At 49.8% G+C, this 24,644-nt stretch overlaps 1 protein-coding gene across 1 annotated transcript in view; it reads left to right on the top strand.

The window, feature by feature from the left end:
• Positions 1-24,644, top strand: part of pkd1a (polycystic kidney disease 1a) — a gene marked incomplete at its 5' end in the record, with an annotated part of 74,870 nt that overhangs the window by 28,486 nt on the left and 21,740 nt on the right. The window contains 11 exons of the mRNA XM_060047442.1: positions 961-1,284; positions 10,312-10,400; positions 14,925-15,261; positions 15,988-16,168; positions 19,682-19,940; positions 20,490-20,685; positions 21,020-21,190; positions 22,119-22,262; positions 22,364-22,574; positions 23,796-23,922; positions 24,411-24,530. Of these exons, the coding sequence (XP_059903425.1) occupies positions 961-1,284; positions 10,312-10,400; positions 14,925-15,261; positions 15,988-16,168; positions 19,682-19,940; positions 20,490-20,685; positions 21,020-21,190; positions 22,119-22,262; positions 22,364-22,574; positions 23,796-23,922; positions 24,411-24,530 (2,159 nt within the window). The remainder of the gene's footprint in view (positions 1-960; positions 1,285-10,311; positions 10,401-14,924; positions 15,262-15,987; positions 16,169-19,681; positions 19,941-20,489; positions 20,686-21,019; positions 21,191-22,118; positions 22,263-22,363; positions 22,575-23,795; positions 23,923-24,410; positions 24,531-24,644) is intronic.

Below are 24,644 nucleotides of genomic sequence, written 5' to 3'. Positions count from 1 at the left end.
CTCGCACACACACACACACACACACACACACACACACACAACATCGTGGGTGGGGAGCGCACACACACACACACACACACACACACACACACACACACACACACAACATCATGGGTGGGGAGCGCGCACACACACACACACACACACACACACACACACACACACACACACACACACACACACACACACAACATCATGGGTGGGGAGCTCGCACACACACACACACACACACACACACACAACATCGTGGGTGGGGAGCACACACACACACACACACACACACACACACACACACACACACAACATCATGGGTGGGGAGCTCACACACACACACACACACACACACACACACACACACAACATCATGGGTGGGGAGCTCGCACACACACACACACACACACACACACACACACAACATCATGGGTGGGGAGCTCGCACACACACACACACACACACACACACACACACACACACAACATCGTGGGTGGGGAGCGCACACACACACACACACACACACACACACACACACACACAACATCATGGGTGGGGAGCGCGCACACACACACACACACACACACACACACACACACACACAGACAGATAGACAGCAATAGGAGGCAAACAGGGAAGAGAAAGGATGACAAGGGGAGCTCCAGTGTAGAATATGGACCCGGCTCATCTCCTACACCTTGAGAACGCCAAAGACATAATGAGCCGCTAGAATAAACCAAAGGAAAAACAATACATGACCCGGGTGGCATTGTGATACAGCCCGTGTTGTGTTGACCCAATGTGGTGATAACCATAGATCCATAGATAGATCTCATACCCTCCATCCTCTCTCTACTCTACACCAACACCGTGGTCAACAGGACTGTTAGCCTCGTTAGCCTCGTTAGCCTCGTTAGCATCGTTAGCCTCGTTAGCCTCCACAGACTGACCTCCCCCCCTCCCCCACAGGTGACCTCATCCACCAGGTCAGCCAGTCCTCCCAGCAGCCGGACCCCCCCCTCTCCTCCCCAGTCTCCTCCCCCTTGGCCCCGCCCCCGGAGGGGTCCTCCTCGGAGGCGGGCGGGGCCTCGGAGGCGGGTGGGGCCTCGGAGGCGGGGCCCCTGGGCGTGGCGGCGCGGGCCTACGGGCTCTCGGCGGTGCTGCTGCTCATCCTGATGCACGGCCGTGTGCTGAACGAGGAGCCGCTGGTCCTCAGAGGGGCCGAGATCGCCGCCACGGGCAAACTCACCGACCCCCAGAGCCTGCTGTGTTACCATGACAACGACAGCCCAGGTGGGCGCCGGGCGGCTGCGGGTGTGGGTGTGTGAGCGTATCAGTGTGTGTGTGCAACCCAGTCGCCAAGAAAAAACGTTGACGGTGTACGTTTCCATGAACACTGGAGACGTACTATTACAACGTAAAAACAGCGTGTTATACCTACAGTATCCACGCGTGCCGCTGTGGAGGCGGGTTTCGGGGTTTGGGTTTCACGGCTTTCGCGGCAAATTGTGGACACGATTGTTTAGGGGGGGGGGGAGGTAGACTGTTGTTGACCGGGGAGGGGGGGGAGACACGTTTGTTGAGGGGGGGGACGACGACACGATTGTAGGGGGGGGAACACGTTAGTTGAAGGGGGACGACGACGACGACACGTTTGTTGAGGGGGGGGGGAGACACGTTTGTAGGGGGGGGGGGGCACGCTCGACAACGAGAGTTGGTTTTTATTGAACGCTCGACAACGAGAGTTGGTTTTTATTGAACGAGACTTCAACACGGAACAGCTGCACGAAACGATGGTCACGTCACTCTCGGTGACGGTGTCGACAACAATGAACACACGAACAATGTTAATAGAACAACACACAACCACATAACATCCCGAACCCATCAACCCCACTTAATCCTAACAACAAAACAAGTTAACAAAAGCCCCATTTGTCAACTGACAACCCCAATTCCCAGAATCCCCTGCGGCTCCGGAACACGGCGTAGCTTATATTAATCTTCATTATCCGAATGGGAAATGCAATATTTTAGGACAGATACACCATTAAACGCGTTTCTAATGACATTTCTAGCGAGAAATGTACATTTTCCTTACATAATCTTCAGTCAGTGAATGTGTATGATCTTTATTAATCTTTATTATCTGAATGGGAAATGCAATATTTTAGGACCGATTCACCGTTAAACGTGTTTCTAATAACATTTCTAGCGAGAAATATACTTTTTACTTGCATAATCTTCAGTCAGTGATTGTGTCTGATCTTTAGTTTTATAGTTATTAGGATTTGATCGGATCGCTCGCATGTTTCAACGTCAGGTTGTTAGGCTGCTTTCGCTAAACTAGCAGCTCACGTGCTTCCTGCGTTTGTGTTATTAAACTGTTACTTTATGTAACTTTTAATGATATCATCTTGTTAGAAACACGTATATCTGAGAGGCAACCCAGTCGCCAAAAGCATTCGTTGACAGTGTACGTTTCGTGAACACTGGATTACGTCGCATTTCAACATAAAATAGCGTGTTATTCACACACACGCACACACACACACACACACACACACACACACACACACACACACACACACACACACACGCACACGCACACGCACACGCACGCACAGACACACACACACACACACACACGCACACGGTGCATTTCGCTGCTAAAACAACAACAACAAAATATTCCCTCAAATATTATTACTAAAGAACCGTTTTCCAAAGAACGAAATGTAAACCAATGCATTCTGAATGGGAGTGTTTCTCCGATTTTTCCATGCTACACAGAACGAAATGTAAACCCATGCAAATAAAGACTTCATGGTCAGAATAATTTAAATATCATTAATCTCCGTGTGTTGGGTGGTATTCTATTTTTTTCAACGGGGCTGCATCCAGTCACTTGACCGTCATGCTGCTATGGTGGTTGCTATCGACCGCCCCCTCTAATCCTTACATGGCTCTAAAAACCACGCGGCAAAGGAGCTGCCGTAAATTGTGTTGTTTTTGTCGTAAACTGGGGTCCGACGGTTAAAAAATAGACTGATATTCCGAGGTATCCTTAAAAGGCAGCTTGGATGTTTTTATTTTCTGCAGTTTAGACTTCTTCTATAACCTATTTTTGAAAGCAAAACACCAAGTTCATTGATTTAACGAGGCAGGGTTATTTGAAACAATTTATTCAATAAATATTTGTGAGAGGTCATTCCTTCTCCTGAGTTTGCTTCCTATTTATGTCTAGTGTACACCCCTACTGTCCAAAAGCATCCCCCCCCCCCCCCCCCCTCCCCATATGGATTTGGAGAGTTGTTGCCACGTCCCAGTGGTGGAAGTATCATATAATATGAAAGAGGGCATTCAATTATACTACAATGATCAATTAGGAGGCCGAAGCCCTAAAGGAAGTGATGCAATAGGTGACTGAGGCGAGAACATTTAAGTAAACTGTACCTTGGGGTCTCTTATATATCAAAGGGGGTTTCAAAGGACGCATACGCTTCAACCTGTGGCTCCAGCCCTACAGGAAATGACTCAGCAAGTGCTCCATCTCGTTGCACCTGCACCCAGCGGCTCGCTTGCAAGATTTTGGCCTGAAGTTCTTCCCAGAACTATACCCTAACAGTCCAACATGCATATCTGAGAATCAGGCCTCTCTTCAATAATGACAAAATGTTATGAGAGAAATACAGATTCACTTTTTGTTATCTCATAAGCGGCGTGGTGCCTGCTCCTTTTGACCTTTTGACCCCAGACTTCAAAGACGTGGCCACAGGCCAGCTGTGTCTACACACATTAAGCCACAAATGTACACCTCCATCCCGCAAAAAATGGGGCTTAGAAACTAACCTCTGTCTTATGTACATTGACTGTACTGTTGGAGGTCACGCCCCTTTTCCGGCCTTTTCGAGATAGCTAGGGAGGCTAAAATGTTTACACACATTTCCCGGGGCCCCGAGAACGACATATCCAAGATTTGTAGTTCTAGCCCATAGAGAAATAAAGTTTTCCCAAATGCATTTGGACAAAGCCCCTTCAGAAGTGTTGCCTGCGAGACCTAATGGTTCAGAATGTGGTGGAAAAACTGTATTTGAGATAGGAAGGTCCTACCGCCCTGAAATTTGAATACCATATTCTAGGGCCTAACTGGGACCCCCGCACCGAAACTTGGCCCGGTCGGACCCCGAGTGCAGGAAGGGGGGGCCTGGACTTTCATAATCTTCGCTCGGTGAATGTAAAGGATGTTTGGTCGGATGTTATGACGAAGAATCATAATGTGAATGGGAATATTCTATTAATGTCTTGATATCATCTTTCGTCTCAACACTTCTGCTGCAGCCGCTTAAAGTCTGACTCCGAGAACCTTAAAATATGAATCAATCCATTAGAAGTATGAAAATATCTTCCCGGTCGTGCAACAGGCAAAAAAGGTGTCCTTTGACAACTACGTTTCGAGACGATTGCAACAGTGGCCACACATGATCCTATTTGAATATGTTTCGGGGTAGTAATTAGCTGTCGATTTTGGAGGCCTTTATCAATAATGACCAGCTATAGATTTGCTTCCCGATGGAGATTTTTGACAAATTACATGTTAATTAGTATCTACACGTTAAGCTGAGTCCAATGAGATCAAGCTCGGCCTCTTGCTACACCGACATCATGTCCTAGACCTAGGTGTACCATGTAAAATACATGTTACCATTAGCTAGAGTGTCATGCTTGGTGTCATTGGACTCAGCTCAACGTGTAGATGCTAAATAACATGTCATTTGTCACAATTTTTTATCGGGAAGCAAATCAATAGCTGCTCATTATTGATTAAGGCCTCCAATTTCGACAGCTAATTACTACCATTAAACTTGTTCGAATATGCTCATGTGTGGCACCGTTGCAATCGCCTGGAAGTGTAGATGTTGAAGGACACCTTGTTCGTTCTCCTACGAAGATATTTACATGCTTCTGATTGACTAATGAATTGATTCAGCTATTCCCCCAGAAGTCTGGGGTCAAAAGGTCAAAAGGAGACGGCACCAGCCCCGTTGAAAAAAATAGAATACCACCCAACACACGGAGATTAATGATATTTAAATGATTATGACAATGAAGTCTTTATTTGCATGGGTTTACATTTCGTTCTGTGTAGCATGGAAAAATCGGAGAAACACTCCCATTCAGAATGCATTGGTTTACATTTCGTTCTTTGGAAAACGGTTCTTTAGTAATAATATTTGAGGGAATATTTTGTTGTTGTTGTTTTAGCAGCGAAATGCACCGTGTGTGTGTGTGTGTGTGTGTGTGTGTGTGTGTGTGTGTGTGTGTGTGTGTGTGTGTGTGTGTGTGTGTGTGTGTGTGTGTGTGTGTGTGTGTGTGTGTGTCTGTGTGTGTCTGTGCGTGCGTGTGCGTGTGTGCGTGTGTGTGTGTGCGTACGTGTGTGTGTGCGTACGTGTGTGTGTGTGTATAACACGCTATTTTATGTTGAAATGCGACGTAATCCAGTGTTCACGAAACGTACACTGTCAACGAATGCTTTTGGCGACTGGGTTGCCTCTCAGATATACGTGTTTCTAACAAGATGATATCATTAAAAGTTACATAAAGTAACAGTTTAATAACACAAACGCAGGAAGCACGTGAGCTGCTAGTTTAGCGAAAGCAGCCTAACAACCTGACGTTGAAACATGCGTGCGATCCGATCAAATCCTAATAACTATAAAACTAAAGATCAGACACAATCACAGACTGAAGATTATGCAAGTAAAAAGTATATTTCTCGCTAGAAATGTTATTAGAAACACGTTTAACGGTGAATCGGTCCTAAAATATTGCATTTCCCATTCAGATAATAAAGATTAATAAAGATCATACATATTCACTGACTGAAGATTATGTAAGGAAAATGTACATTTCTCGCTAGAAATGTCATTAGAAACGAGTTTAATGGTGTATCTGTCCTAAAATATTGCATTTCCCATTCGGATAATAAAGATTAATATAAGCTACGCCGTGTTCCGGAGCCGCGGGGGATTCTGGGAATTGGGGTTGTCAGTTGACAAATGGGGCTTTTGTTAACTTGTTTTGTTGTTAGGATTAAGTGGGGTTGATGGGTTCGGGATGTTATGTGGTTGTGTGTTGTTCTATTAACATTGTTCGTGTGTTCATTGTTGTCGACACCGTCACCGAGAGTGACGTGACCATCGTTTCGTGCAGCTGTTCCGTGTTGAAGTCTCGTTCAATAAAAACCAACTCTCGTTGTCGAGCGTTCAATAAAAACCAACTCTCGTTGTTGAGCGTGCCCCCCCCCCCCTACAAACGTGTCTCCCCCCCCCCTCAACAAACGTGTCGTCGTCGTCCCCCTTCAACTAACGTGTCGTCGTCCCCCCCCCCCCCCCCCCCCCCTACAATCGTGTCGTCGTCGTCCCCTCAACAATCGTGTCCCCCCCCCCCCCCCCCCTCAACAAACGTGTCTCCCCCCCCCTCCCCGGTCAACAACAGTCTACCCCCCCCCCCCCCCTAAACAATCGTGTCCACAATTTGCCGCGAAACCCGTGAAACCCAAACCCCGAAACCCGCCTCCACAGCGGCACGCGTGGATACTGTAGGTATAACACGCTGTTTTTACGTTGTAATAGTACGTCTCCAGTGTTCATGGAAACGTACACCGTCAACGTTTTTTCTTGGCGACTGGGTTGGTGTGTGAGTGTGTGAGCGTAACAGTGTGTGAGCGTATCAGTGTGTGTGTGAGTGTGTGAGCGTATCAGTGTGTGAGCGTATCAGTGTGTGAGCGTATCAGTGTGTGAGCGTATCAGTGTGTGAGTGTGTGTGAGCGTATCAGTGTGTGAGCGTATCAGTGTGTGTGTGAGTGTGAGCGTATCAGTGTGTGAGCGTATCAGTGTGTGAGTGTGTGTGTGAGCGTATCAGTGTGTGAGCGTATCAGTGTGTGAGCGTATCAGTGTGTGAGCGTATCAGTGTGAGCGTATCAGTGTGTGAGCGTATCAGTGTGTGAGTGTGTGTGTGAGCGTATCAGTGTGTGTGTGAGTGTGTGAGCGTATCAGTGTGTGAGTGTGTGTGTGAGCGTATCAGTGTGTGTGTGAGCGTATCAGAGTGTGAGCGTATCAGTGTGTGAGCGTATCAGTGTGTGAGTGTGTGTGTGAGCGTATCAGTGTGTGAGCGTATCAGTGTGTGAGCGTATCAGTGTGAGCGTATCAGTGTGTGAGCGTATCAGTGTGTGAGTGTGTGTGTGAGCGTATCAGTGTGTGTGTGAGTGTGTGAGCGTATCAGTGTGTGAGTGTGTGTGTGAGCGTATCAGTGTGTGTGTGAGTGTGTGAGCGTATCAGTGTGTGTGTGAGTGTGTGAGCGTATCAGTGTGTGAGCGTATCAGTGTGTGAGCGTATCAGTGTGTGAGTGTGTGAGCGTATCAGTGTGTGAGCGTATCAGTGTGTGTGTGAGTGTGTGAGCGTATCAGTGTGTGAGTGTGTGAGCGTATCAGTGTGTGAGCGTATCAGTGTGTGTGTGAGTGTGTGAGCGTATCAGTGTGTGAGCGTATCAGTGTGTGAGCGTATCAGTACGTGAGCGTATCAGTGTGTGAGTGTGTGTGTGAGTGTGTGCGTGTGTGTCTGTGAGCGTGTGCGTGAGAGCGTAAGAGTGTGTACGTGTGTGTGTGTGTATTTGTGCTGTGGTTGATGTTGTTTTGCTGTTGTTGACGTTGTTGTAGTTGTGTTGTTGTGGATGTTGTTGTGTTGATGTTGATCTTGTTGTCATTGTGTTTGTGATGTTATTGTGGTTGTTTTGTTGATGTTGTTGTCGTTGATCTTGTTGTGGTTGTGTTGTTGTTGTCGTGTTGTTGTTGATCTTGTTGTCGTTATGTTGTTGTTGATGTCGTAGTTGTGATGTTGTTGTCGTTGTTTTGTCGTTGTGGTGTACTTGATGTTGTGGTTGTGTGGTTTTTGATGTTGTTGTGTTGTTGTTGATGTCGTGGTGTTGTTGATGTTGTGATTGTGTTGTTGTTGATGTGGTTGTGTTGTTGTCGATGTGGTTGTGTTGTTGTTGTTGTTGTGTTGTTGTTGATCTTGTTGTTGTTCTGGGCCCCGTTTCCCGAAAGCATCTTTAGCCTAAGTGGATCGCAGAGTGGGTCGTACGAGCATCGTACAGTTTTCACACCGTTTCCCGAAAGCATCTTTGGTAACGAACCTCTTAAAAACGCTCACGAGTCACGAGTAGCTAACGAGTGCTCCAGGGTACTCGTAGGACGCTAAGAGCCTCGTTAGCCTACTATAGTGGCGTAACCAGCGGACATTCCTAGTATTGGATGCGTTTTATTATAGCACATTGGTAATGGTGTATCACGTGCGTCTGAGCCTAATGTGGGCCATTATGTTCTTAGTTTGAGAGAGACAGTCCAGGAAATGTTTGAGCAGGCAGGGCACTTAAAATGTGTGAGAGAAAGTGGGGGGGATTTGTGCAGACTGACATAGGCTACTCATAAAACGTAGCCTAAAATAATGTAAAATAAAATAAAATAAAAAAATAATTAAAATATTTATTATAAAAATATTTAAAAAAATGCAAAGGAGCAGGCAAAAGGCTGGGATATGGTGGGGATTGGTCACGTTGACGGGAATGTTTAGTGACATGTGGGAGGGTGGAGGGGGTTAAAAAAAAGTCTCAATCACTCTTCGACGTGCATGAAAACCAGCCGCGTAGTTATGAGGGAGGCCGTCCTCACACCGATCTTCCTCGTCGTCATCGTCCTCAATGTCCTCCGGTTCAACCAAAGCTACCCCAGCCTTAGCTGCAATGTTGTGCAACATAGCTGTCACACATATCACAGCGCATGACTTGGCCGGCGAAAACTGGAGCCCTCCGCTGGACTTGTGAAGGCATCTAAAGCGCAACTTCCACCTCCCGATCGTGCGCTCAGGATTAGGACTGATATATATGTCGGCCTAGGCTTAATCAATTGTGTTTTAATATCTTTAGCATTCAGATTATTGCAATCTATTATTTTCGTAGGCTACTCTGCGGTTGGCCTTGATGGGGAGATATTTTAACCTTTTTAACCCCATTTTTCTCCGACATTCCTGCGTCTCCCCCTGCGTCATAGCCCGTTTCAGCACCATGTCAGTGGACAGGTACAATCCTACGATCGTCGTGAGTGCAGCGAATGCGCGTTCACGTTAAGAAGAGTTTCGGGAAACGCTCCAAAGAAATTATCGATGGTTCGAAAGATCCATCTTTCGAACCATCTTACGAGCGAAGATCCATCGATATCGGGAAACGGGACCCAGGGCCTTGCACTCAAGACGAGCGTAGGATTGTACCTGTCCACTGACATGGTGCTGAAACGGGCTATGACGCAGGGGGAGACGCAGGAATGTCGGAAGAAAATGGGGTTAAAAAGGGTTAAAATATCTCCCCATCAAGGCCAACCGCACAAATCCCCCCCACTTCTCTCACACATTTTAAGTGCCCTGCCTGCTCAAACATTTCCTGGACTGTCTCTCTCAAACTAAGAACATAATGGCCCACATTAGGCTCAGACGCACGTGATACACCATTACCAATGTGTTATAATAAAAAGCATCCAATACTAGGAATGTCCGCTGGTTACGCCACTGAGGCTATAGTAGGCTAACGAGGCTCTTAGCGTCCTACGAGTACCCTGGAGCACTCGTTAGCTACGAGCGTTTTCAAGACGTTCGTTACCAAAGATGCTTTCGGGAAACGGTGTGAAAACTGTACGATGCTCGTACGACCCACTCTGCGATCCACTTAGGCTAAAGATGCTTTCGGGAAACAGGGCCCAGTTGTCGTTGTTTTGTTGATGTGGTTGTGGTTGTGTTGTTGTTGATCTTGATGTCGTTGTGGTGTTGTTGATGTTGTGGCTGTGTTGATGTTGTTGTGTTGTTGTTGATGTGGTTGTGTTGTTGTCGATGTGGTTGTTTTGTTGTTGATGTGGTTGTGTTGTGGTTGATGTGGTTGTGTTGTTGTGGATGTTGTTGTGTTGTTGTGGATGTGGTTGTTAAGGATGTGGTTGTGTTGTTAAGGATGTGATTGTGTTGTTTTGGATGTGGTTGTGTTGTTGTTGTTGTCGTTGTGTTGTTGTTGATCTTGTTGTCGTTATGTTGTTGTTGTGTTGTCGTTGTTTTGTTGATGTGGTTGTGGTTGTGTTGTTGTTGATCTTGATGTCGTTGTGGTGTTGTTGATGTCATCGTTGTGATGTTGTTGATGTTGTGGCTGTGTTGTTGTTGATGTGGTTGTGTTGTTGTCGATGTGGTTGTGTTGTTGTTGATGTGGTTGTGTTGTTGTTGGTTGCAGAGTGCCGCCGCTTCTCCATCCCCCGAGCGTTTAACAGCAGTCTGGGCAGAGCTGCTGCAGGGAACAGCGTCATGCAGCTGCTGTTTCAGGTACACGCACACAGGCACACACAGACACACACAAACACAAACACGCACACACACACCCTTACTGGAGCTCATTTTAAGCAGTTGTCAGAAGCTTGATGGTGTGCAATCAGCTAGCGAGGACAATCAGACCAGCGGCCATGAGCTGGGCGGGGGGGGGGGGGTTCTGAAAGCACCCGGAGGGGGGGGGGGGGGGGGGGGGGGGGTTGCAGGGGTCGGGCTCCATGGCTCCGCTCTGCTGCGTATGAACCCTAACCCTAGCCCCTCCCCTCCTCAAAGCTAACCCTAACCCTAGCCCCTCCCCTCCTCAAAGCTAACCCTAACCCTAGCCCCTCCCCTCCTCAAAGCTAACCCTAACCCTAGCCCCTCCCCTCCTCAAAGCTAACCCTAACCCTAGCCCCTCCCCTCCTCATACCTAACCCTAACCCTAACCCTAGCCCCTCCCCTCCTCATACCTAACCCTACCCCTAACCCTAGCCCCTCCCCTCCTCATACCTAACCCTACCCCTAACCCTAGCCCCTCCCCTCCTCATACCTAACCCTACCCCTAACCCTAGCCCCTCCCCTCCTCATACCTAACCCTACCCCTAACCCTAGCCCCTCCCCTCCTCATACCTAACCCTACCCCTAACCCTAGCCCCTCCCCTCCTCATACCTAACCCTACCCCTAACCCTAGCCCCTCCCCTCCTCATACCTAACCCTACCCCTAACCCTAGCCCCTCCCCTCCTCATACCTAACCCTGGCCATAGCCCCTCCCCTATGCATTATTTAGGGTTTTTATACACGCCAAGCTGTGACATCATTTACATTTAGAGCATTTTTCGATCCCATGACACACATATATACATATCTATGTAATAGATATGTATATAATATATATATATTTAACAATTATTCGCCGATGGCAAAGTGAATAGTGGGGAATAGCCCCCGAGACTGAAGGTTGAGGGGGCTATTCCCCACTATTCACGGAGACTTAGGTGAATAATTGTTTTAGCATACACTACACGTGAAAATATACAACATAACAATGTTTTTCCAGGATTTATTTAATTTTATGAGGAAACAAAGCGGGACATTTTGAGATGAAAACAGTATCCCGAGTTTGAGATCGCTATCTCGGGATATTGCCCAATATCCCGAGATAGCGAACCAATCTAATTGTGCCATCTTAGGAGGTTCACGTGCAGCATATGCTACATATATAGGGTTAGGGTTAGGGTTAGGGCTAACCCTTAACCCTAACCCCATGGACCCATGTGACCCGAGCACCCCCCTCTAGGTGGAGCCCAACCCCTTCCCCTTCAACTACGTCCCTAACTACACCTCTCCCCCCCTCTAGGTGGAGCCCAACCCCTTCCCCTTCAACTACGTCCCTAACTACACCTCTCCCCCCGGTGGAGCCCAACCCCTTCCCCTTCAACTACGTCCCTAACTACACCTCCCCCCCTCTAGGTGGAGCCCAACCCCTTCCCCTTCAACTACGTCCCTAACTGCACCTCTCCCCCCCTCTAGGTGGAGCCCAACCCCTTCCCCTTCAACTACGTCCCTAACTACACCTCTCCCCCCGGTGGAGCCCAACCCCTTCCCCTTCAACTACGTCCCTAACTACACCTCCCCCCCTCTAGGTGGAGCCCAACCCCTTCCCCTTCAACTACGTCCCTAACTACACCTCTCCCCCCCTCTAGGTGGAGCCCAACCCCTTCCCCTTCAACTACGTCCCTAACTACACCTCCCCCCCTCTAGGTGGAGCCCAACCCCTTCCCCTTCAACTACGTCCCTAACTACACCTCTCCCCCCCTCTAGGTGGAGCCCAACCCCTTCCCCTTCAACTACGTCCCTAACTACACCTCTCCCCCCCTCTAGGTGGAGCCCAACCCCTTCCCCTTCAACTACGTCCCTAACTACACCTCTCCCCCCTCTAGGTGGAGCCCAACCCCTTCCCCTTCAACTACGTCCCTAACTACACCTCTCCCCCCCTCTAGGTGGAGCCCAACCCCTTCCCCTTCAACTACGTCCCTAACTACACCTCCCCCCCTCTAGGTGGAGCCCAACCCCTTCCCCTTCAACTACGTCCCTAACTACACCTCTCCCCCCTCTAGGTGGAGCCCAACCCCTTCCCCTTCAACTACGTCCCTAACTACACCTCCCCCCCCTCTAGGTGGAGCCCAACCCCTTCCCCTTCAACTACGTCCCTAACTACACCTCCCCCCCTCTAGGTGGAGCCCAACCCCTTCCCCTTCAACTACGTCCCTAACTACACCTCCCCCCCTCTAGGTGGAGCCCAACCCCTTCCCCTTCAACTACGTCCCTAACTACACCTCTCCCCCCCTCTAGGTGGAGCCCAACCCCTTCCCCTTCAACTACGTCCCTAACTACACCTCCCCCCCCTCTAGGTGGAGCCCAACCCCTTCCCCTTCAACTACGTCCCTAACTACACCTCTCCCCCCCTCTAGGTGGAGCCCAACCCCTTCCCCTTCAACTACGTCCCTAACTACACCTCTCCCCCCCTCTAGGTGGAGCCCAACCCCTTCCCCTTCAACTACGTCCCTAACTACACCTCTCCCCCCCTCTAGGTGGAGCCCAACCCCTTCCCCTTCAACTACGTCCCTAACTACACCTCCCCCCCCTCTAGGTGGAGCCCAACCCCTTCCCCTTCAACTACGTCCCTAACTACACCTCTCCCCCCTCTAGGTGGAGCCCAACCCCTTCCCCTTCAACTACGTCCCTAACTACACCTCCCCCCCTCTAGGTGGAGCCCAACCCCTTCCCCTTCAACAACGTCCCTAACTACACCTCCCCCCCTCTAGGTGGAGCCCAACCCCTTCCCCTTCAACTACGTCCCTAACTACACCTCTCCCCCCCTCTAGGTGGAGCCCAACCCCTTCCCCTTCAACTACGTCCCTAACTACACCTCCCCCCCTCTAGGTGGAGCCCAACCCCTTCCCCTTCAACTACGTCCCTAACTACACCTCCCCCCCCCTCTAGGTGGAGCCCAACCCCTTCCCCTTCAACTACGTCCCTAACTACACCTCCCCCCCTCTAGGTGGAGCCCAACCCCTTCCCCTTCAACTACGTCCCTAACTACACCTCTCCCCCCCTCTAGGTGGAGCCCAACCCCTTCCCCTTCAACTACGTCCCTAACTACACCTCTCCCCCCCTCTAGGTGGAGCCCAACCCCTTCCCCTTCAACTACGTCCCTAACTACACCTCCCCCCCTCTAGGTGGAGCCCAACCCCTTCCCCTTCAACTACGTCCCTAACTACACCTCCCCCCCTCTAGGTGGAGCCCAACCCCTTCCCCTTCAACTACGTCCCTAACTACACCTCTCCCCCCCTCTAGGTGGAGCCCAACCCCTTCCCCTTCAACTACGTCCCTAACTACACCTCCCCCCCTCTAGGTGGAGCCCAACCCCTTCCCCTTCAACTACGTCCCTAACTACACCTCTCCCCCCCTCTAGGTGGAGCCCAACCCCTTCCCCTTCAACTACGTCCCTAACTACACCTCTCCCCCCCTCTAGGTGGAGCCCAACCCCTTCCCCTTCAACTACGTCCCTAACTACACCTCTCCCCCCCTCTAGGTGGAGCCCAACCCCTTCCCCTTCAACTACGTCCCTAACTACACCTCCCCCCCCTCTAGGTGGAGCCCAACCCCTTCCCCTTCAACTACGTCCCTAACTACACCTCTCCCCCCTCTAGGTGGAGCCCAACCCCTTCCCCTTCAACTACGTCCCTAACTACACCTCCCCCCCTCTAGGTGGAGCCCAACCCCTTCCCCTTCAACAACGTCCCTAACTACACCTCCCCCCCTCTAGGTGGAGCCCAACCCCTTCCCCTTCAACTACGTCCCTAACTACACCTCTCCCCCCCTCTAGGTGGAGCCCAACCCCTTCCCCTTCAACTACGTCCCTAACTACACCTCCCCCCCTCTAGGTGGAGCCCAACCCCTTCCCCTTCAACTACGTCCCTAACTACACCTCCCCCCCCCTCTAGGTGGAGCCCAACCCCTTCCCCTTCAACTACGTCCCTAACTACACCTCCCCCCCTCTAGGTGGAGCCCAACCCCTTCCCCTTCAACTACGTCCCTAACTACACCTCTCCCCCCCTCTAGGTGGAGCCCAACCCCTTCCCCTTCAACTACGTCCCTAACTACACCTCCCCCCCCTCTAGGTGGAGCCCAACCCCTTCCCCTTCAACTACGTCCCTAACTACACCTCTCCCCCCCTCTAGGTGGAGCCCAACCCCTTCCCCTTCAACTACGTCCCTAACTACACCTCTCCCCCCTCTAGGTGGAGCCCAACCCCTTCCCCTTCAACTACGTCCCTAACTACACCTCCCCCCCCCTCTAGGTGGAGCCCAACCCCTTCCCCTTCAACTACGTCCCTAACTACACCTCCCCCCCTCTAGGTGGAGCCCAACCCCTTCCCCTTCAACTACGTCCCTAACTACACCTCTCCCCCCTCTAGGTGGAGCCCAACCCCTTCCCCTTCAACTACGTCCCTAACTACACCTCCCCCCCCCTCTAGGTGGAGCCCAACCCCTTCCCCTTCAACTACGTCCCTAACTACACCGTTTCCACGGAGGTGGCCTCCATGGAGTTCCGGACGCAGAACGGGACTCAGATCCCCATCTCGGGTCTGGACGACAGCCAGGCCATCACCGTTGCCGTTAATAACGGCACTGTGGGCGGAGGAGGAGGGGGGGTGGCGGACGGATGGGCGGAGCCCCCCAGGAGGGCGGGGGTCCCTACCGCCGGGGCCGCCAACATCAGCCGCTGTGACTCCGTCATCGTCCGCGTCAGCACGGGGAACGCCAACCGGCAGGCGGGCGTGTTCGTCACGCTCAACTTCACCGCCCGGCACGGTAGGAGCGCCCCATTGGTCGGTTTAGTTGTGAGGCCGCCCCATTGGTCGGTGTATTAGTGGGGCCGCCCCATTGGTCTGTTTATCAGTGAGGCCGCCCCATTGGTTCGGTTCGGCGGCGGAGCCAGGCAGTCACACGACAAACTGACAAATTAGACATCTGTTTCTGTGCGGAATCTCCCTGCTTCTGAAATGCACGAACATCTCCGCCCAGTGCTCGTCCGTTGGTCCACAGATTCGTATTTATGCTCTGAAGGGAGGGGGATGGGGAAGTGGTTGGTAATATTCAAATGTACCTCCTTCCTACGTAAGAGTCCGTGCCGAAACTGACTCGCTCGTAACTGTACTGGGGTACTTTCCGAAATGCATGTCTCACTCATGAGCTCAAAAGCATGCACTGACTTATTTCTAAGTTTGTATGCGTGTGGCATCCTCAGAGATCCAAAACAACATCCCCAATCCCAGGAAAAGTGTTGTTTTCATAATATGTCACCTTTCAGAGTTGAACCAAAAACGTTTAGTTGAACTATAAACTTATATATATCTATATGTATAGATATGAACTTCCTATAAACGTATCGTTATTTCTGAAGGTCATTTCTGAACCATCAGAAATAACGATACAATTATAGTTAAACGTTTAGTTTAACTATAAACTTTTATTTACAGTGTATATATATAAAGGTATCTTCATTTCTGTTAAGACCTCACCACTCTCTTCCTCCAGATGACAGAGAGGGCGTAGCGTCTGAGGAAGAGGAGGAGGAGGAGCCCTTCATCACGGCCTACCTCCACTCCCACCCGCTGCCCAACGAGTTCAACTGCACCGACAGGAAGAGGATCACCCTGAGCCAGACCCGGGGGCACCAGCCCGACCACAGGAAGTACACCGTCTTCCTGTCCCCGGAGTAAGAACCCTTTCAGTGTGAACAGGTTTCTGTATTTAGTTATTTCTGGATGGCTCACCTCATCAGGGCACTAATCAGGATCAGGTGCTCATTGGAAATGACAGGTCCCAGACGCACACACTGAACCTGCACTATGTTAGCTGTAGCCAAACTCAACCACTAGAGGTTATCTAGCTGTAGCTCAACTCAACCACTAGAGGTAATATAGCTGTAGCTCAACTCAACCACTAGAGGTAATATAGCTGTAGCTAAACTCAACCACTAGAGGTAATATAGCTGTAGTTAAACTCAACCACTAGAGGTAATATAGCTGTAGCTAAACTCAACCACTAGAGGTAATATAGCTGTAGCTAAACTCAACCACTAGAGGTTATATAGCTGGAGCTAAACTCAACCACTAGAGGTTATATAGCTGTAGTTAAACTCAACCACTAGAGGTAATATAGCTGTAGCTAAACTCAACCACTAGAGGTAATATAGCTGTAGTTAAACTCAACCACTAGAGGTAATATAGCTGTATTTAAACTCAACCACTAGAGGTAATATAGCTGTAGCTAAACTCAACCACTAGAGGTAATATAGCTGTAGCTAAACTCAACCACTAGAGGTTATATAGCTGTAGCTAAACTCAACCACTAGAGGTAATATGGGCTGTAGCTAAACTCAACCACTAGAGGTAATATAGCTGTAGCTAAACTCAACCACTAGAGGTAATATAGCTGTAGCTAAACTCAACCACTAAAGGTAATATAGCTGTAGCTAAACTCAACCACTAGAGGTTATATAGCTGTAGCTAAACTCAACCACTAGAGGTAATATAGCTGTAGCTAAACTCAACCACTAGAGGTAATATAGCTGTAGCTAAACTCAACCACTAAAGGTAATATAGCTGTAGCTAAACTCAACCACTAGAGGTTATATAGCTGTAGCTAAACTCAACCACTAGAGGTAATATAGCTGTAGCTAAACTGAACCACGAGAGGTAATATAGCTGTAGTTAAACTCAACCACTAGAGGTTATATAGCTGGAGCTAAACTCAACCACTAGAGGTTATATAGCTGTAGTTAAACTCAACCACTAGAGGTAATATAGCTGTAGCTAAACTCAAACACTAGAGGTAATATAGCTGTAGTTAAACTCAACCACTAGAGGTAATATAGCTGTAGTTAAACTCAACCACTAGAGGTAATATAGCTGTAGCTAAACTCAACCACTAGAGGTAATATAGCTGTAGCTAAACTCAACCACTAGAGGTTATATAGCTGTAGCTAAACTCAACCACTAGAGGTTATATAGCTGTAGCTAAACTCAACCACTAGAGGTTATATAGCTGTAGCTAAACTCAACCACTAGAGGTAATATGGGCTGTAGCTAAACTCAACCACTAGAGGTAATATAGCTGTAGCTAAACTCAACCACTAGAGGTAATATAGCTGTAGCTAAACTCAACCACTAAAGGTAATATAGCTGTAGCTAAACTCAACCACTAGAGGTTATATAGCTGTAGCTAAACTCAACCACTAGAGGTAATATAGCTGTAGCTAAACTGAACCACTAGAGGTAATATAGCTGTAGTTAAACTCAACCACTAGAGGTTATATAGCTGTAGCTAAACTCAACCACTAGAGGTAATATAGCTGTAGCTAAACTCAACCACTAGAGGTAATATAGCTGTAGTTAAACTCAACCAATCGAGGTAATATAGCTGTAGCTAAACTCAACCACTAGAGGTAATATAGCTGTAGTTAAACTCAACCACTAGAGGTTATATAGCTGTAGCTAAACTCAACCACTAGAGGTAATATAGCTGTAGCTAAACTCAACCACTAGAGGTAATATAGCTGTAGCTAAACTCAACCACTAGAGGTAATATAGCTGTAGTTAAACTCAACCACTAGAGGTTATATAGCTGTAGCTAAACTCAACCACTAGAGGTAATATAGCTGTAGCTAAACTCAACCACTAGAGGTAATATAGCTGTAGCTAAACTCAACCACTAGAGGTTATATAGCTGTAGCTAAACTCAACCACTAGAGGTTATATAGCTGTAGCTAAACTCAACCACTAGAGGTAATATAGCTGTAGCTAAACTCAACCACTAGAGGTAATATAGCTGTAGCTAAACTCAACCACTAAAGGTAATATAGCTGTAGCTAAACTCAACCACTAGAGGTTATATAGCTGTAGCTAAACTCAACCACTAGAGGTAATATAGCTGTAGCTAAACTGAACCACGAGAGGTAATATAGCTGTAGTTAAACTCAACCACTAGAGGTTATATAGCTGGAGCTAAACTCAACCACTAGAGGTTATATAGCTGTAGTTAAACTCAACCACTAGAGGTAATATAGCTGTAGCTAAACTCAAACACTAGAGGTAATATAGCTGTAGTTAAACTCAACCACTAGAGGTAATATAGCTGTAGTTAAACTCAACCACTAGAGGTAATATAGCTGTAGCTAAACTCAACCACTAGAGGTAATATAGCTGTAGCTAAACTCAACCACTAGAGGTTATATAGCTGTAGCTAAACTCAACCACTAGAGGTTATATAGCTGTAGCTAAACTCAACCACTAGAGGTTATATAGCTGTAGCTAAACTCAACCACTAGAGGTAATATGGGCTGTAGCTAAACTCAACCACTAGAGGTAATATAGCTGTAGCTAAACTCAACCACTAGAGGTAATATAGCTGTAGCTAAACTCAACCACTAAAGGTAATATAGCTGTAGCTAAACTCAACCACTAGAGGTTATATAGCTGTAGCTAAACTCAACCACTAGAGGTAATATAGCTGTAGCTAAACTGAACCACTAGAGGTAATATAGCTGTAGTTAAACTCAACCACTAGAGGTTATATAGCTGTAGCTAAACTCAACCACTAGAGGTAATATAGCTGTAGCTAAACTCAACCACTAGAGGTAATATAGCTGTAGTTAAACTCAACCAATCGAGGTAATATAGCTGTAGCTAAACTCAACCACTAGAGGTAATATAGCTGTAGCTAAACTCAACCACTAGAGGTTATATAGCTGTAGCTAAACTCAACCACTAGAGGTTATATAGCTGTAGCTAAACTCAACCACTAGAGGTAATATAGCTGTAGTTAAACTCAACCACTAGAGGTAATATAGCTGTAGCTAAACTCAACCACTAGAGGTAATATAGCTGTAGCTAAACTCAACCACTAGAGGTAATATAGCTGTAGTTAAACTCAACCACTAGAGGTTATATAGCTGTAGCTAAACTCAACCACTAGAGGTAATGTAGCTGTAGCTAAACTCAACCACTAGAGGTAATGTAGCTGTAGCTAAACTCAACCACTAGAGGTAATGTAGCTGTAGCTAAAGCCACTTGGCGGCGCTAAGGGGAGCGTACATAGTGCAGCTTTAAACATGTAAACCCTTCCATGATATCTGGTGTTCTGAGCCCTGATTGGTCCTCTGTCTGGTGTTCTGAGCCCTGATTGGTCCTCTGTCTGGTGTTCTGAGCCCTGATTGGTCCCCTCCCAGGACCTACGACACCACCCTGGACTACTTCATCAACGTGACGACGCCCTGCTCCCCGGGGGGGGCGGGCGTCCTCTTGGAGGTGGGCGTGTTCGCCTCGCTCTGCCAGTACTTCAGTGAGAGCGAGAAGCAGTGGCGTACCGACGGCATGGTGCCGCTGGCCGCCACCAACGCCAGCCGCGCCGTCTGCCGCACGCGCCACCTCACCGCCTTCGCAGCCGGCCTCTTCGTCCCGGCCAATGCCATCAGCTTCATCCTGCCGGTACCTCAGGGTCCCCTTGGGGGGGCGGGGGGTGTGAGTGTGTGTTGTGTGATTAAAGGGTGAGGGAGGGGGGGTGCTCAAACTGCTCATGAATTGAAGCCAATATTTCTCAGCATTTATTTTGCTCTACTTATTTTTATATAAATTTGATTGTAGGAGCCCCCAGTCCGGGGCCCCCACCCTGATGGCCCTCCTGGTGTTAACCTCTGCCCCCCAGCCTGGTGGCCCTCCTGGTGTTAACCTCTGCCCCCCAGCCTGGTGGCCCTCCTGGTGTTAACCTCTGCCCCCCCCCTGTAGGAGCGGTCCGGGGCCCCCAGCCTGGTGGCCCTCCTGGTGTTAACCTCTGCCCCCCCCCTGTAGGAGCGGTCCGGGGCCCCCAGCCTGGTGGCCCTCCTGGTGTTAACCTCTGCCCCCCCCCTGTAGGAGCGGTCCGGGGCCCCCAGCCTGGTGGCCCTCCTGGTGTTAACCTCTGCCCCCCCCCTGTAGGAGCGGTCCGGGGCCCCCAGCCTGGTGGCCCTCCTGGTGTTAACCTCTGCCCCCCCCCTGTAGGAGCGGTCCGGGGCCCCCAGCCTGGTGGCCCTCCTGGTGTGTGTGCTGGGGCTGCTGAGCCTGGGCGTGGCGGGGGCCGTGCTCCACAAGCTGGACCAGCTAGACCTGCGGCGTGCGGCCGTGGTGCCGCTCTGCGGCCGCGACGGCCTCTTCAAGTACGAGGTCCAGGTGAAGACGGGCTGGAGCCGCGGCGCAGGTAAGGGGGGGGGGGGCTGGGGGGCTAGAGAGGGGCCCGGGGGGAGGGGTCAGAGTCTAGCCTCCTCAGAGTCTAGCCTCCTCAGAGTCTAGAGTCTCCTTAGGGTCTAGTCTCCTTAGGGTCTAGTCTCCTCAGAGTCTAGAGTCTCCTTAGGGTCTAGTCTCCTCAGAGTCTCGTCTCCTCAGAGTCTCGTCTCCTCAGAGTCTCGTCTCCTCAGAGTCTAGTCTCCTCAGAGTCTAGTCTCCTTAGGGTGAGAGAGGAGCCAGACTCTTCTGGGCTGAGCTGGTTCCAGGATTCGTCTGTAGCGTGTTTCTGACCCCGCCCCCCCCCCCAGGCACCACCGCCCACGTGGGCGTCGGCCTGTACGGCCGCGAGAGCCGCAGCGGGCACCGCCACCTGGACAGCAAGGGCTCCTTCGCCCGCAACGCGCTGGACATCTTCCACGTCGCCACGGACACCAGCCTGGGCAGCCTGTGGAAGATACGAGTCTGGCACGACAACAAGGGTGGGTTCAGTCGCGCACTCAGGCACTGACGCACATATACACATAAATACACAGACAGACACACTCAGGCACTGACGCACAAATACACATAAATACACAGACAGACACGCTCAGGCACTGACGCACAAATACACATAAATACACAGACAGACACGCTCAGGCACTGACGCACAAATACACATAAATACATGGACAGACACGCTCAGATCACATCCTACGTGTCCTCTGCAGAGGCTGGAGTCACAGTGAGTCTGTCCTCAGGCCTTAGTTAAAGGACACCCTGTGTCCCCTGTCCCCCTGTCCCAAGGTCTGTCCCTATAGTAACAGTACGTCTGTCCTCTGTCTGTCCCTATAGTAACAGTACGTCTGTCCTCTGTCTGTCCCTATAGTAACAGTACGTCTGTCCTCTGTCCCTATAGTAACAGTACGTCTGTCCCTATAGTAACAGTACGTCTGTCCTCTGTCCCTATAGTAACAGTACGTCTGTCCCTATAGTAACAGTACGTCTGTCCTCTGTCCCTATAGTAACAGTACGTCTGTCCCTATAGTAACAGTACGTCTGTCCTCTCTCCCTATAGTAACAGCATGTCTGTCCTCTGTCCCTATAGTAACAGTGCATCTGTCCCTATAGTAACAGTATGTCTGTCCCTATAGTAACAGTGCATCTGTCCTCTGTCCCTAGAGTAACAGTACGTCTGTCCCTATAGTAACAGTGCATCTGTCCTCTGTCCGTCCCTATAGTAACAGTGCATCTGTCCTCTGTCCCTATAGTAACAGTGCGTCTGTCCTCTGTCCCTATAGTAACAGTGCGTTGGTCCTCTGTCTGTCCCCATAGTAACAGTGTGTCCATCCCCTGTCCTCAGGTCTGTCCCTCTGGTAACAGTACGTCCGTCCCCACAGTAACAGTGTGTCTGTCCCCTGTCCCCAGGTCTGTCCCCGGCCTGGCGGCTGCAGTACGTACTGGTCAGAGACATGCAGACGGGCAGCAGCTACTACTTCCTGGTGGAGGAGTGGCTTTCGGTGGACAACGAGAAGACGGACGGCCGGGTGGAGGTGGAGGTGGAGGCCACCGGTACGAGGCTGAATACCATGTTGACCCCTGACCCCTGACCTCTGACCCCTCTGACCCCTGACCACCTGACCTCAGACATTGACCTCTCCCCTCTCCCCCAGACGAGGCCTGTCTGCGTCGTGTTCCCCACCTGCTGGTCTACGAGCTGCAGCGGGCGCTGTGTGAGTCCCACCTGTGGCTGTCGCTGTGGGAGCGGCCGGCCCGCAGCCCCTTCACCCGCCTGCAGAGGGCGACCTGCTGCGCTCTGCTGCTGCAGCTCTGCCTGCTGGCCAACGCGCTGTGGTACGGCACGGTGGTGGACCAGCGATACAGGTAGGAGCCCAGCTCCATGTGTCTGTAGTGGGGCCCCCCAGGTAGGAGCCCAGCTCCATGTGTCTGTAGTGGGGCCCCCCAGGTAGGAGCCCAGCTCCATGTGTCTGTAGTGGGGCCCCCCAGGTAGGAGGCCCAGCTCCATGTGTCTGTAGTGGGGCCCCCCAGGTAGGAGCCCAGCTCCATGTGTCTGTAGTGGGGCCCCCCAGGTAGGAGACCCCTGCTGGTCGACCGTGTGTCTGTAGTGGGCTGTATCAGTGTGTATCAGCGTGTATCGGTGTGTATTCAGTGTGTATCAGTGTGTATCAGTGTGTATCAGTGTGTATCAGCGTGTATCCGTGTGTATCAGCGTGTATCAGTGTGTATCAGTGTGTATCAGTGTGTATCAGTGTGTCTCAGTGTGTATCAGTGTGTATCAGTGTGTATCAGTGTGTCTCAGTGTATATCAGTGTGTCTCAGTGTGTATCGGTGTGTATCGGTGTGTATCAGTGTGTATCAGTGTGTATCAGTGTGTATCGGCGTGTATCGGTGTGTATTCAGTGTGTATCAGTGTGTATCAGTGTGTATCAGTGTGTATCAGCGTGTATCCGTGTGTATCAGCGTGTATCAGTGTGTATCAGTGTGTCTCAGTGTGTATCAGTGTGTATCAGGGTGTATCAGTGTGTATCAGTGTGTCTCAGTGTGTATCAGTGTGTCTCAGTGTGTATCAGTGTGTATCAGTGTGTATCAGTGTGTATCAGTGTGTATCGGTGTGTATCGGTGTGTATCGGTGTGTATCAGTGTGTATCGGTGTGTATCGGTGTGTATCAGTGTGTATCAGTGTGTATCAGTGTGTATCAGTGTGTATCAGTGTGTATCAGTGTGTATCAGTGTGTATCAGTGTGTATCGGTGTGTATTCAGTGTGTATCAATGTGTATTCAGTGTATCGGTGTGTATTCAGTGTGTATCAGTGTGTATCAGTGTGTATCAGTGTGTATCAGTGTGTATCAGTGTGTATCAGTGTGTATCAGTGTGTATCGGTGTGTATTCAGTGTGTATCAATGTGTATTCAGTGTATCGGTGTGTATTCAGTGTGTATCAGTGTGTATTCAGTGTGTATCAGTTTGTATCGGTGTGTATTCGGTGTGTATTCGGTGTGTATTCGGTGTGTATTCGGTGTGTATCGTGTGTATTCGGTGTGTATCGTGTGTATTCAGTGTGTATCGTGTGTATCGTGTCCTCAGCCCGCGGGCGGCGTCCGGCCGTCTGAGCCTATCCTGGGACGCGTTGTGGGCGGGGCTTGTCAGCTGTGCGGCCGTCTATCCGCTGTACCTGCTGCTCTTCACCGTGTTCAGGATGAGCCGCAGCAAGGTACACGAGCACTGGCACTGAACACCCACGTGCACTAATAGATATAAATACTGGTGCAGTATTACTGAACTCTCACGTGCACTAATAGGTAGACACACGTGCACTAGCACTGAACACCCACGTGCACTAATAGGTACACACACGTGCACTAGCACTGAACACACACGTGCACTAATAGGTACACACAGTCGTGCACTAGCACTGAACACCCACGTGCACTAATGGGCTCTACTAACGTGCTATTGCGCTCAGCTCACGTGCACTAGTCTGCTACAGTCACCTGTTATTTACTGGAGCCATAGCACCCATCTTTTCCCTGTCCTTGTGTGTGTGTGTGTGTGTGTGTGTGTGTGTGTGTGTGTGTGTGTGTGTGTGTGTGTGTGTGTGTGTGTGTGTGTGTGTGTGTGTGTGTGTGTGTGTGTGTTTGCATACGTCTGTGGGTGAGTGTGTGCGTGTGCGTGTGCCTGTGTGTGTGTGTGTGTGTGTAGTGTGTGTCTGTAGAGCAGATCCCAGACCAGGCGGATCAGCAGTCGGTGGAGATCGATGACTTCCTGGACGCCTCCATCGGGGGCAGCTCCTTCCTGTTCCTCAACGGCGTCCACGACGAGGTTTAAATATATATATGAATATATATATGAACATATACATATATATATATGAAGGCAGACAAGAAGAGAGCAGGAGTGATTGATCCTGGTGTCTGTGTTTGACAATATATTTCC

This window comes from Gadus macrocephalus, chromosome 3, assembly GCF_031168955.1.
Source record: "Gadus macrocephalus chromosome 3, ASM3116895v1".
Taxonomy (NCBI): Eukaryota; Metazoa; Chordata; class Actinopteri; order Gadiformes; family Gadidae; genus Gadus; species Gadus macrocephalus.
This window is presented reverse-complemented; position numbering and strand designations above follow the sequence as displayed.